Raw genomic sequence first — 12,700 nt, 5'->3', positions numbered from 1 at the left:
AGATTTCCACTGCACAGTTTAGAGCCCAGGATTCGCCGGGTGCGGGTGAACCAGCCAATGGTGTCTCGAGCCTTATTTCTCAGCAGTTACTAGGTAGAATATACGAAAACAAAAACAAAACTCTCAAGCCGCAAATAACCTTTTGGGGGTTATTAGATATTTCTATTTCCTTTTTCTTTGTTTGAAAGTAAGACTTTTAAAAAACTTTTTCTCTTTATCTTCCTTTGTCTCTTTCTGTCACTTTCTTCTTTTTCTATTTCTTTTCCTTTTCTTCTTACCTTTCTTTTTCTTTCTTTCTTTCTCTCTCTTTCCTTCCCCTCCCTCCCTCCCTCCCTCCCTTCCTTCTTTCTTTTACAAAACCTTGAGATTCCCTGCAGTGTTGGTGGCTTTGCTGGTATTCACAAGGAGAGAGGCCTCTCTAAGTAGAGGGTGATTTTGCTGGAGAGGAAACATGAGGAGGAAAACATAAGCCGCCCCCAGGTGACTCTTGTTCAAGTTACTGGGTTTGGAGGTTGGGCTCGGAGCGCGGAAGGGCTTGCGGGAAGCAGGCATGGCTGGAGAGGGAGGGGTAGCAAAGGAAAGGAGACAGCAGTTGCACTGGCTGTTATGAAGGCCTTGTCGTTCATTCCAGAGCTATTGGATAAGAGGTGCTGAGGATACTGAGTGAGCAGCAAAAACCCTTTTCCTCAGGGAGGTGGCATTCTGGTGGGGGCAGAAGATGGAAGTGAGCAAAGACTTTCTAGCTGCCCTTTACCTTCTAGAAAGTAGGTGGTCAGGTTAGTTACAATGGACACACACACACACCCCGGTACATATTCCATCCTCCCGCAAACTTAATCCCTCTCCCAAAGGCTCCAATTTTGTCATTGTAAAAATATCTTCCAGAATAATCTTCCTGATGGCTGGTTGTGAATATTCCGCTCAAGTGTCTAAATGCTTAGTCTAGAGGTCTCCAATTCCCTTCTGATTCAATTCCAAACTTTGCATTAATACACTAGCAATGGCTCCACAGTGGCCTTGCGTCACAACGTTGCACTCCCTGTGGCCAGCGCTCCCTTTCTCATGCCATGCCTTTCACTTGAATTCTTTGCTCCATCTCTGCCCTTGAAATCCTGCCCAGCCTTCCTGCCTACTTCCTCTGAGCACAACTCAGTGCTCCTGCCTGAGGTGTTCTCAGCCTCTTCTGACACCCACATCTTTTGCTATTCTCATGTCGTGTCTTCTATTATTGTTATCCAGGCATCAACTGTGTCTTTGCTGTGGCTAGAGTACCTGCTCCTCAGGACAGACCTCTGTAGCATGTGATTCCTCTGTCCTTATAGGACCCAGGCCTAAGCTCTGCTCTCAGCTGTTGTTCAATGCGTGAGTGACATGCTCAGGGTAATGTGACTCCCATCACAGCGTGGACCAGCTCCTGTAATTATTAGCAGTGGAGTGCCAGAGAGAGGTAGCAGCAGGATTAAGCCACTCTAGGTCAGAAGTTCAGGGACCAGGAAGGAAGATCCAGTAGGTTCCTTCTGCCGAGAAAGCTCTTTGATGAGAATAAGCCAAAGAAAGCCCTGAGAACTATTTTTTCTATTGGACTGACCCTTGAACTGTCTCTTTCTCATACAGCAGTCTCACTCAACACCTGATGTTTCTGGATTATAATTAAAATAGGATTCTGGGTTGAGAGGCTTATGAGGGTAAACACATCAGTGTTAGAACATTCCAACCAGGACTGGGCAGCTGTTGGAAAAGGAAAGAAGAGAAGGATGCAAAGGTCTAAGAGCACGGGCAGCCAGGATGAGATCTGGCTTCATATTTTTTATCTGAAGAAGTAAGGCCCAGGGCTTTTGAAGCAGCTTCTGCCAGAGCATCCAGCTAAACCAGGCTTCAACCTCTGCCCAGGTTTATCTGAGCAGGAGGGAAACGTTTGTTCTGAGAAGGAAGAGGATCAGTTGACCATGGGGTAGCTTAGCAAGAAACCAGGTTCCACTAGGGTGTGCCCAGATAGAAAGTAACGACCTAACCCAATCATGCTCTGACCCAGGAGGGATAAAGAGCCAGGAAGGGTCACTTCAGCAAGGTTCTTTATGGACCTGGTGTACCTGCCAATCTTGGAAGAACCAGGACCCAGAGTGTGCACTGATTCCCAGTTGTTTTGAAATAAAATCCAGTCCTTGAAAGTAATATGGGTGTGTCGTCTCCAGCTATGGAGTACTCTGAGGGGAGGCCTAGGCATCTTGGCACACAGAAAATTCATTCCTACTCTGCCCTGTTCAAATTCTAGATTCCTGACTCACAGAATCATTGAACATGTTATAATGGTCATGTAAGCTTCTAAATATTAGGACTGCAGCAATATTGACTGGTACATTTACCTTACCTCAAGAGAACAAATTTTTTTCAAAGAGATGAAATGATACTGGGCTTCTTAAAGAACCGAGCATGAGAAGATTGGCTGAACTCTCCTTCTGGAGCCTCCTCTCTGCTCATCTGCTTTGGTGTTCTCTGCAGTCCACCATCCTTTAGTCCGCACCATGAATGGGAGATTTCTTCCCACAGCTCCCATGCACATCTGCTACAGGTGTAACTGGTCACATGTCACTTGGTCCCCGGGCCTAGCCTGGGTCAGGTGTCCATCCCAGACCTAGTCCATGTGGTGAGGCTGCAGGGCCACGTGATATGGACGTGTATGGAAGACAAGAGGTCACTAATGCTAAATGAATATGGTGCAGGGGGCGCAGAGACACCTTGAAAGGCATTCACTATATTCTCAGAGGCAGAGCCCTTAGAACAGATGCTGTTGATGTCCCATCACATATTCTCTCGGCCTATCACAGTTTGCCAATAGCTGAGGCACAGTTCCCCGCAAGGATGACAACTTTCCCACCTCAAGTGAGTATCTCCCTTCTCCTTTGCCTGAGAGCTTTATCAAACCAGTGATAGTTGCTTTTCTGCAGTTACATAGCCCAATCTTAAAGTGCATTAGAATTAACACTCCCAGGCCAACCTTCAACCAATTCAAGCAAAGGAGGATGGGAAGTATAAAGTCCCATGCCCTGTGATTCTTAGGAAGATTCTGAGCTATATCACACATTTCATATGGTTTCCTAGAGAGTCCTAAAAGTGATTGAGACAAGTTATCCACATGGTAATGGACTAGTGAGTGAACCCTTTATCCCATTTCTCCTGTAACTGGCTTTCTTTCATTTCTCAGTTTATTTCTGCAATTGTGTTTCCTGGGATCACTTCCCAAATAACTGTAACAGGCTGAATAGTGCTCTCCTACCCACCCTTTGAGCTATATCCTATAAGAAACTGATGAATAGAATGTAAAACTGGCTAAATGAACTTTATACAGAATTAAGATTGTAGACCTAAAATAGAGAGATTAAAGTGTCTGGGTGAACTGAATTTAATCACAGGAGTCATTAAAAGTAAAATGCAGACTAAGCACATTGACTCATGACTATAATCCCAGCACTTTGGGAGACAGAGGTGGGCAGATAGCTTGAGCTCAGGAGTTCAAGACCAGCCTGGGCAACATGGAAAGACCCTGTTTCTGCAATGAAAAAAAAAAATTATATGCATGGTGGTGTGGGTCTGTGGTCCCAGCTACTCAGAAAGCTGAGGTGGGTGGATTCCTTGACCCTAGGGGACAAAGTTTGCAGTGAGACAAGATCACGCCACTGCACTCCAGCCTGGATGACAGAGCGAGTTCCTGACACAAAAAAAGAAAAGACGGAAGGAAGGAAAAAAGAAAGGAGGAAAAGGAGAAAAAAGAAAGAAGTGAAGAAAAGAAAGAAAAAGAAAGGAAAAGAAAAGAAGAATCAGAGAGACACAATGGAGAAAAGAACTAGGAGAAATTCAAAGATGGGGAGAGCCTGAAGACACTGTTGCTGCTGTGAAGATGAGGAAGATGCTAGGATTCAGGGTGTGGCAGCTTCTAGAAGTGAGTACAGCCCTTAGCTATAAACCAGGAAACTTCAGGCCTATAAATGAAAGGAACTGAATTCTGCCAACAATCTGAATAGGCAAGGAAACAGATTCTTCTCTAGAGACTCCAGAAAGGAATCCAGCCTGCAGACACCTTGGTTTTAGCCTGGTGAGATCCCTGTGGGACTTCTCACAAACAGAACTGTGAGATCATAAATTTGTGTTGCTTTAAGTCTATGAATTTGTAGTAATTCAGATGGTAGCAACAGAAAACGCATACAATAAGGGTGACATGCAAATGTTGCAATGAGGTAAACTGAAACTGTGGTGAGTACAATGTGTGTGTGGACTGTTCTGCTGTGCTAAGCAGACTTATCAGAGTCTAGAAAAAGCCAGGTTGAAGAGTAAGCATTATTAACAAATTTACCGAATAACCAGGACTTGACAAGCACATGCCAAGTAGAGGGGATACAGTGGGGAACAACAGTAGTGATGATAATGAGGAGCAGTTTCCCTAGCAGGCAGCAGTTGAAAGGAATATGGGTTTAACACCCACCAATGACAAGGAGTGGACAGACCCCTTTCCAGGAAAGGGAGTCCACAGTGGGACTAAAGACATCCCTGTAATTCCAGCTTCCTTGATCCAAATTTCCTGTATCACAGAGAATCTTCAGGGTATCTGCTCTGCCTGGAAACCCTGACTGCAGGAAGCCTGGCTCTGGCTGCATGATCACTCAGCACAGTTGTTGGGTGGGCACACCTGTGCACCATTATTTACTGGGTATGGCCTCGAGTCTCCTTCCAAGTCACGTGTCATGTGGGTACCGTGAGGTTATTCTCTCAACCAAGACACTCGGCACAGCTAATCCAAGGAGTGCCGGGTCTAAGACTCTGACCATCAGCTGGGAAGGAGTCAATAGGGGTGTCAACCCCACAACCACCTACAATGATCCCCACCCTGGAGCTGTCCTGGGAAGGGAACCTCAGGACTACAGGCGGGTTCTTCCCATGGGGGAAGAATCAGGCTGGAAAAGAATGGGCAAGTGGCCAGGGACTGAGGCTGAACGTCTCCCAACTGCACAAATTACTGTATGAGTTATGTAGATTACTTAATGTCACCCTGCCTCAGCTTCCATACTCACAAAATGAGACTACCTGACAGAGTGTTGTGAGGATTAAAGGAGTAACATCCACTAAAACTCATAACACAGCACTCAGAACATTTAAAATTCTCTACTAATGTTAGTCATTGATGAATAGATCCCAGCTCTGTTGTTCACTAGTCATGTCTACTTTGTAAAGTGAATTCACTTTTCTGTACCCCAGTTTCCTTATCTGTATGAGGGGACAATACATTGGTACCAAACTCAAACACCTATCATATGAATAATTGAATGAGCATCAGTAAAGTGCTTCAGTGTGTGTCTGCAGTCTCATGGTTCTGCTTGGTTGCTGTGAAGGGGGAGGCTGTCAGCTCCAGGCTGGGCAGGGAGAAGCAGAGATGTTACTTCAGCCTGAGGCTCCCCACTTTCATTAGCTAAGCCCGGGGCCACCAGTGTCTCCAGAGGATGAGCAGGTGCAACTAGGTCAGGATCCAGGGACCTCTCTACTCCTTTTGGCACTGGGCAAATGGTCAGGGCAGTGGGCTCCAAGGTCAAAATTCTGAAAACAGGATATACAGGCCCAGAAAAGCAGATGTCCAGGAAAGTGTGAATATGCGATCCATCCACGGCATTGTAGAATGAGACATCTCCAGTCTCATAGTCCAGGAAGACCCCCACTTTCCTAGGGGTGCTCAGGAAGTGTCAGGTTGGTTCTGGGCTCAGTGAGAGCCTGATACTTATTCCCATCAGTCAGTCCCATAGTCCAGTATCCGTTCTCAGGTGTCATTTTGACCCAACCTTTTTTCCTCTCCACGTTCTTACTGCACACCCCAATATGCCACTCTTTCCTGTCCCCCACCTCCATCTCCCAGTAATGTCTCCCTGAGGTGAAGCTTCCACAGCCAAGCACACAGTAACGCCACTCAAATCTCTCAGGGTTGTCTGGCATATCCCGGGGCTCCTCAGCACGCTGCACAGTCCTCTGGTCCTCAGAAACAAGGAGGATGGGGTTTGCTGTGTCTGGATCCAGAATCACATCCGCTGCAGAGAGTTTGAGGAAGTGTCCACGGGGTCAGCCATTTTTCCTGGATTTCAGAGCCTCAGCGTGCAAGGCCTGGGCCATGCTGAGGAGGCCTGAGTCCAGAGCCTGGTGTCCCTAGCCTGCCCTGAATGTGACTTTCTCATCAATGTCATGGGAGAAAGCCCCAGGGGTCTTGTGTTCAGAGGAGAAATGAAAGTAAGGTCAGTACCTGCCTAACCCAACACCCTGATGCAGCCTCAGGAAGCAACAAGTCTCTTCTTTCTATGCTTTTCTTATTCCCCTCCCCGCACTGACTCAGCCCACTAATGCTTTGTACTCAGAGGTTAATTTTCAATCTCTACCACTCATGAGCTAAATGAGTTCCCCTTTTCTGCAGTCTATTTTTCCATACATCCAATATACTTAACAAGGTGGAGCCTCATCTGAAGCATTTCCTCACCTGAAAAATACGAATCTCTAGCATTGTACAAGGTAATCATGTTACTTACTCAGTCCATAGCAGAGCATGAAGGACGTTCTTGAAGCTCTAGTAGCTGCAAGGCCGGGTCTGTGCTGGGCTCTGTGCGGGGCCTTATATGCCCCAGGTTCACTCTGCACCCTGCAGCTTTCCCCACCCTCCTCTGGGCCCCAAGAATCTGTCCTCTAAGGACAGCGCCACTGGGCTCCCTTGTCCTCTGGTTTGCTGTTGGGTTTGGCCAATGAGAGGCCCTGATAGAAGATTGGAAGGAGAAGGAGAGGAGAGACTCACTGTTGATTTCCCTGCTTCCTCCCTGCCAGCAGCAGCTGGTGCTGCTCTAACAAGGCCTGACTCTTCTCAGGAAGCCCTCTCTTTGAGCTACCCCTTTCTCTGGGTTCCAGTCACTGCCTCTCCTCCCCATCCCTCTCAGGCTGGGGGTGGAGACAGCTCCCCACTCTTGGGAACCATGGGGCACTGCACTTTTCCTTGTTGCTTTCCCTTAACCCTCCTTTCCACAAACCTTCAACCACCCGGTTTGAACTCGCCATCTCGTTCTTACTAGGTTTCTGACCAACGCATGTTTATTATTCCTTCAGTCTTCACCTCAACCCCCTCAAAACACAGATTGCAATCATCATCTAAACATGTGGAGGCAGAAGCTCGGAAGCATTAAATCCTTCGAGGAGACACAGGCAGCAGGTGGCATGAGAAGCCAGGGAAGGGCAAAGTTCTTAGGGCCGGCATCGCCTCCTCTGCTTGGCATTTCCATCCTCACTCTCCCTGCAGCATTACTCAGTGTGTGTCTCCTTCCCCTCAGCTCCACCCTTTATGCATCTTTCTTCCCAGGAAGGTCTGAGGAAGCCCAAGAGAGCAATTCTCCCTGGTTCTCTGGCTCTCAGCAGGAAGGGCCTTGGTTATGGGCCCTCTTTTCTGATTGGGATTTAATGTTGCCTACCCCAAACTCTGCTAGTCATGGGAACTGTTCTTCCCCAAATCACGAGAGTTGGAGGAGGCAAAAGGAATATGTTCCCTCAGGTTGTTGGTCCAGGGAACATACAGTGATTGACTCACCAGGCTTGAAGAGGGCCATTTTCCATTCTGAAAGGAAAGAGACACAGAGGAGAAAAAGTCAGTATTTTTGTACTTTTTCCCACTCCATTCACTACATGTTTTCTCTCCTTTTCTTCAGAGTCTCTTCCAGGGTCCAGCTTCCCTCCTCTACGGCTCTGATGGATCAGGGGTGGCACCTTCTCAGAAATAGCAGGCTCTCTGTTCCCTCTGTCTTGAGGGGTGCAGGCTGCAAGGCCAGGCTTTGCAAGGAGATGTGCAGGGTCAGGAGTCTCTTAGATTCCCAGAAAAGCAGAAAGCAACCCCCCACCACTCAGAAATTGAGTCTTTGGGTTAGATCTAATCAATACAACTGAGAATGTCCATGGGTCACAGCAGAGAAAAGGTTGAAATGATCATGGCACGTGACCCAGCAAACTTACAGAGCATCAGGCTCACTCATCAGAATTGGACAAAGACTTCTCGTTTCCTACAATGAAAGAAAGGTAGAGGTGTCACCTGAACTCTGCCTTTTCTGGGTTGGGCCTTTCCTCTTCTTTTCACATCCATCTAGTCTTTCTTTTTGACCATCCCACCCTTCCCTGTGGTCTCACTATGCAGGTTCAATTCTCTCTTCATGCCTTCTACTTAATGTCAAGTCTAGGAACATCGGTTGAATGCTAGTGGCAGCGCAGGCACTGTGAGAGTTCCTTCCCAGTGGAGTCCAGCTCATCTATTTTGAATCTGTCTATACTCTTGTACGTGGGCATAGGTGTCACCATGTCTATATGTGTATGTATAGGAGTACAAGGTCCATCCTTCTCAATCTGTATCATTTCCTACCTCGCTCTAAAGAGTTGGGGAAATTTAATGAGCAATTTCAGGGACTAGTTTTTGAACGCAGCTATGATAAATCGGTACCAACTGAGCCACTGCAGCTACTCCTATTTACTAGACACACTTTTCTCCCTCTCTCTTTTCTGACTTACTTCTCACATCTTTCGTTCGTGTTTTCTTTTCAACAGCCTCTAGATTATGTAAAACAGTAAGAGGTTCCTGCCACAGAAAATGCACCTTATCTTCTCCCTCTTCCTTTTGAAGTGTACCCCTGGACACTCCTTAGGGCTTTTTAGGCCTTAAAGGTCTGTAGCCCATAGTACAAAGAGACTGAAGACTTTTTTTTTCCCCCTGAGAGAGAGAGACTCCTTCTGGGGGTTTCTCCAAAAAGTCACACTCGTTTTGTTTTTCTGGGTAAAGGGACCCAAGACCACTTCCCAACCCCAGGAAGAGACTTATGGGCTAGAAAATAACCAGAGAGAGTCACAGATTTGAATTCAGAGGAAACATCAGAGCCACTCACGAGTCAAGTACTGGATTTTAATCCTCTCTGCAATGGAATGAACAGGGAAGAGTCATCAAGGTGCTCAAAGTCGGGACAGGGAGACGTGCCTGGGTGTCTGGGGGAATGAGAACTTACTGAGTTCCTCCTGCAGTGTCTCTGGAAAATAAGCGAAACAAAAACAAAACAAAAAGGGATGAAATCTTATGGGTGAGGGGAGTTTCAGGAAACAAACCTTAAACACGACGCAGTGCCAGGGTGGGGACGGGGGTGAGAGCTTCAGGCTGGGGCACGCAGGCCAGGGGCTTAGATTCTCTGCTCATGTTGGATACCTCTTAAGCTTATTTCCTGCTTTGTTGCGGAATATCCCCGTTCTTTCATCTCTTGCTCTCTTTCTGTCTCCCTGGACAGCGCAATTATTTCCTTCTGCTGTCGCCACAAGAAGAAACTGGCTCCTGCGAGAAGCAGCAGTGAGATAGGGAGGGTCCCTGCTAGAGCTGCGATCCAGGGCTGGGCGCTCCTGAAGAAGGGGTCTGTGAAAGGAAGAGCTGTGGGTCAGGGGCACCAGGTGCACTCAGCCTCCCCAGCCTGCACCGCCCCAAACTTTAGCTGCTCAGCCCAGGTCAGGGGCGTGGAATCTATCTTGCAAGGTTAAATAAGTATTCTCTCCCTAAAGTCTCCCTAAAGAGGACTATAGAGAAGACTTTGGTAAACCCTCACTGCAAGCTACTACTATTACTTATCTCGGGATGTCTGCCTCTCACATGGGAAGTACCTTGAGCAGAGTCATACACATTTGTTTCTAAGTATTTTTTCAATAGATGACACATTCACATGGTTCAAAAACTACATCTACATAAAGTCATGCAACGCTTCCATCCACCCAGTCCTCCCTCCCTCCACTTATTAGCTTCTCATTAGTCTTTTTAATAAGATGCTTAATAACATGGACTGTGGAGTCAGAAAGCCTGGGTTTCAGTGCTGGCTCCTCCATGTGACTAGCAGTGTGAGGCTGGTCTACTTACTTCACTTCCCTGTTTGTATTGGCCTAGTCTATTAATATAAAATGAGGGTAATGATAATACCAATCTCCTGAGGTTAGAAGAATTAAATTAATACTTATAAAGTGCCTGATGTACAGTGAGTGCTATAAAATCACTTGGTAAATTTTTAAAAATACAAACTAAATAACCCAATAGAGAACCAAAAAAAAAAAAAAGTAAATTAAAATGTGTTCTTACTTTTCCTCTTCTTTAAACCAAAAATAGCATTCTTTTTTTTTTTTGCGACAGAGTCTGGTTCTGTTGCCAGGCGCCTGGCTGGAGTGCAATGGCGCAGTCTCAGCTCACTGCAACCTCCACCTCCCGCGTTCAAGCAATTCTCCTGCCTCAGTCTCCCGAGTAGCTGGGACTACAGGTGTACACCACCACGCCCAGCTAATTTTTTTATTTTTAGTAGAGACAGGGTTTCACTATGTTGGCCAGGATGGTCTCGATCTCTTGACCTCATGATCCGCCCATCTCAGCCTCCCAAAGTGCTGGGATTACAGGCGTGAGCCACTGCGCCCGGCTGCAAAAATAGCATTCTATACACATCACTCTGCATCTTGCTTTCTCTGTGTAAAGTATATCCTGGAGATCTTTCCATATTAGTGTAGAGAAAATTGCATTTTTTCTTTTACCATTGGGCAGTATTCCCTTGTATGAAAGTTCCCCAGTAGTGAATGTCTGCACAGTTTCTTAGCGTGTGCATTCATAATCAGTGCTATAAGAAATCTTTTACAGGACAGGTGAGGTGGCTCACGACTGTAATCCCAGCACTTTGGGAGGCTGAAGCAGATGGATCACTTGAGATAAAGAGTTCGAGACCAGCCTGGCCAACATGGTGAAACCCCCATCTCTACTAAAAATACAAAAATTAGCTGGGCATGGAGGTGCACATTTGTAATCCCAGCTATTTGGGAGGCTAAGGCAGGAGGATCTCTTGAAGCCAGGAAGCAGAGGCTGCAGTGAGCTGAGATTGCACCACTGCACTCCAGCCTGGGCAATAGACTGAGACTGTGTCTTAAAACACACACACACACACACACACACACACACACACACACACACACACAGAAAAACAGAAACACTTTACATGGATTATCTCATACAAATGTGAGCTTATCTATCAGATAAATTCCTAGAAGTGGAATTTTCGATCAATAAATATGTAGTTTGGATAGATATTGCTATAGAGCCCCCAATAGAGGTCGTACTAATGCACACCCAAAATATAGCAAGTTAGTGAGCAAATGACTGAGAGTCACTGCCTTCCTACATTCCTGTGATAATCATGTGTTATTGGCCAATGCAGTTTTGTTTTGACTTTTGCCAATATTATAGGTGAAAAATGATTTCATATATGTTTCCCTAATGTGTGAGAATGAGCACTCTTTTGTGGGTTATTTCCTTTTCTGTGAATTAATAATTCAAGAACTTTGTTAAAATTTTTTTACTAGGGTTTTGTTTTATTTATTCTTTTTTTTTTTTTTGAGACAGAGTCTTGCTCTGTCACCCTGGCTGGAGTGCAGTGGTCTGCTCTCGGCTCACTGTAACTTCCCCCTCCTGGGATCAAGTGATTCTCGTGCCTCAGCCTCCAGAGTAGCTGAGATTAGAGGTGCACACCACCACACTTAGCTAATTTTTTGAATTTTTAGAAGAGAAGGAGTTTCACCATTGGTCAGATGGGTCTCAAACTCCTGGCCTCAATTGATCTGCCTGCCTCGGCCTCCCAAAGTGCTGGGATTACAGGCATGCACCAATATGTCTGGCCAAAACTTTTAACTAGGTTTTTAGAATCGCATTCTAATTCAAGGAGATTAGCTCTTTGTCTTTGTTATTAGTTTGTAAATGTATATGTTTTCCCATTTTGTCATTTGACTTTACATAAGGAGCTTATCTTAATATTTTTCCCCCAATTCCCATTGCCTGTCGTACTTTCTCGCAGACAGGAAATGTTCAGTAAACGTTTGTGTCATGAACAGCTTTGTGGAGGAGGGAAGCTCCCCTGGAGCAGGCAGGAGCCTCCAGGTCCCTGCTTTGGGCCTTACATGCTGTGCAGAGACCCAGGTCGACTCCAGAGACTCACACAGTAGAGACTCACACATCCCCCTTCGTTCAACTGCCACAGCTCAGCTCAGTAAAGCTGAGGCCAAGCAGGCACTGACCTGCGATGGAAATGCTGGCTGTCTTTTCCAGGCCGAGGAGGGAATTTCTGATGATGCAGGACACCCGCTCCCCAGAGCTGCCTCTCATGGTCACAGATGCTGCTACTGCATACAGACCCGCTCCGTCCGCAACCACAGGTGCTTCCACAGCCAGGATGTTCTCTCCCTTGGCGTTGCTCCACTGTATTTGGGGCTGGGGGTACCAGCCAGTGGACCTGCACTCCAGACGGATCCCTCCAGCTTCATAACCCTTCACATCAATGTGAAGATCAGAACCCAGTGCTGTGGAAGGATAAATCAGCCTAAATTCTGGAGAGCTCCTGTATCAGGGAGGGTCTTGATGGGAATCAATGGCAGACTCAGATCTGGTAATTCAAGGAAGATTTCATTCAGGAGCTGTTTTCAAAAGTGTGGTAATGATGAGGGGAAAACTAAATGGGATAGCGCTGTATCTCAGGGTCAGTAACAGTGGGGCTATTCCCACCTACCCCAATCACCAGAGGGAGGAAGAGGGGGAGCTGTTTGGAATACGTAAAAGAAGAGATTCATTCATTCAGGACTTTCTTGAGAGGAGCTGTGACCT

The 12,700-nt window shown here is 46.4% G+C and overlaps 1 protein-coding gene and 1 pseudogene across 9 annotated transcripts in view; both read right to left on the bottom strand.

Annotated features, from left to right (window-relative positions):
• Position 1: 1 nt before the first annotated feature.
• The window catches only part of LOC105721451 (butyrophilin subfamily 3 member A2), a 31,997-nt gene continuing 19,298 nt past the window's right edge, over positions 2-12,700 (bottom strand). For 8 of the 9 annotated variants that reach the window (XM_064363089.1, XM_064363090.1, XM_064363091.1 and 5 more), the window contains 7 exons: positions 12,118-12,399; positions 9,242-9,442; positions 9,048-9,068; positions 8,931-8,957; positions 8,014-8,060; positions 7,595-7,621; positions 5,976-6,065 (listed from right to left, as the gene is read on the bottom strand). In XM_064363089.1, coding sequence (XP_064219159.1) covers positions 8,026-8,060; positions 8,931-8,957; positions 9,048-9,068; positions 9,242-9,442; positions 12,118-12,399 — 566 coding nt within the window. In that variant the 3' untranslated portion in view covers positions 5,976-6,065; positions 7,595-7,621; positions 8,014-8,025. Of the gene's footprint in view, positions 90-5,975; positions 6,066-7,594; positions 7,622-8,013; positions 8,061-8,930; positions 8,958-9,047; positions 9,069-9,241; positions 9,443-12,117; positions 12,400-12,700 lie in introns of those variants that run through there. The other variant, XM_064363088.1, reaches the window with a different exon arrangement.
• On the bottom strand, positions 4,331-7,613 carry LOC135269273 (butyrophilin subfamily 3 member A3-like; annotated as a pseudogene).

The sequence above is a fragment of the Aotus nancymaae genome, unplaced genomic scaffold (assembly GCF_030222135.1).
Source record: "Aotus nancymaae isolate 86718 unplaced genomic scaffold, 86718_ANA_hifiasm-v0.15.2.pri h1tg000051l, whole genome shotgun sequence".
In the NCBI taxonomy this organism is placed as follows: domain Eukaryota; kingdom Metazoa; phylum Chordata; class Mammalia; order Primates; family Aotidae; genus Aotus; species Aotus nancymaae.
The sequence above is the reverse complement of the archived record's forward strand: the minus strand, read 5'-3'. Positions and strand labels throughout refer to the sequence as shown.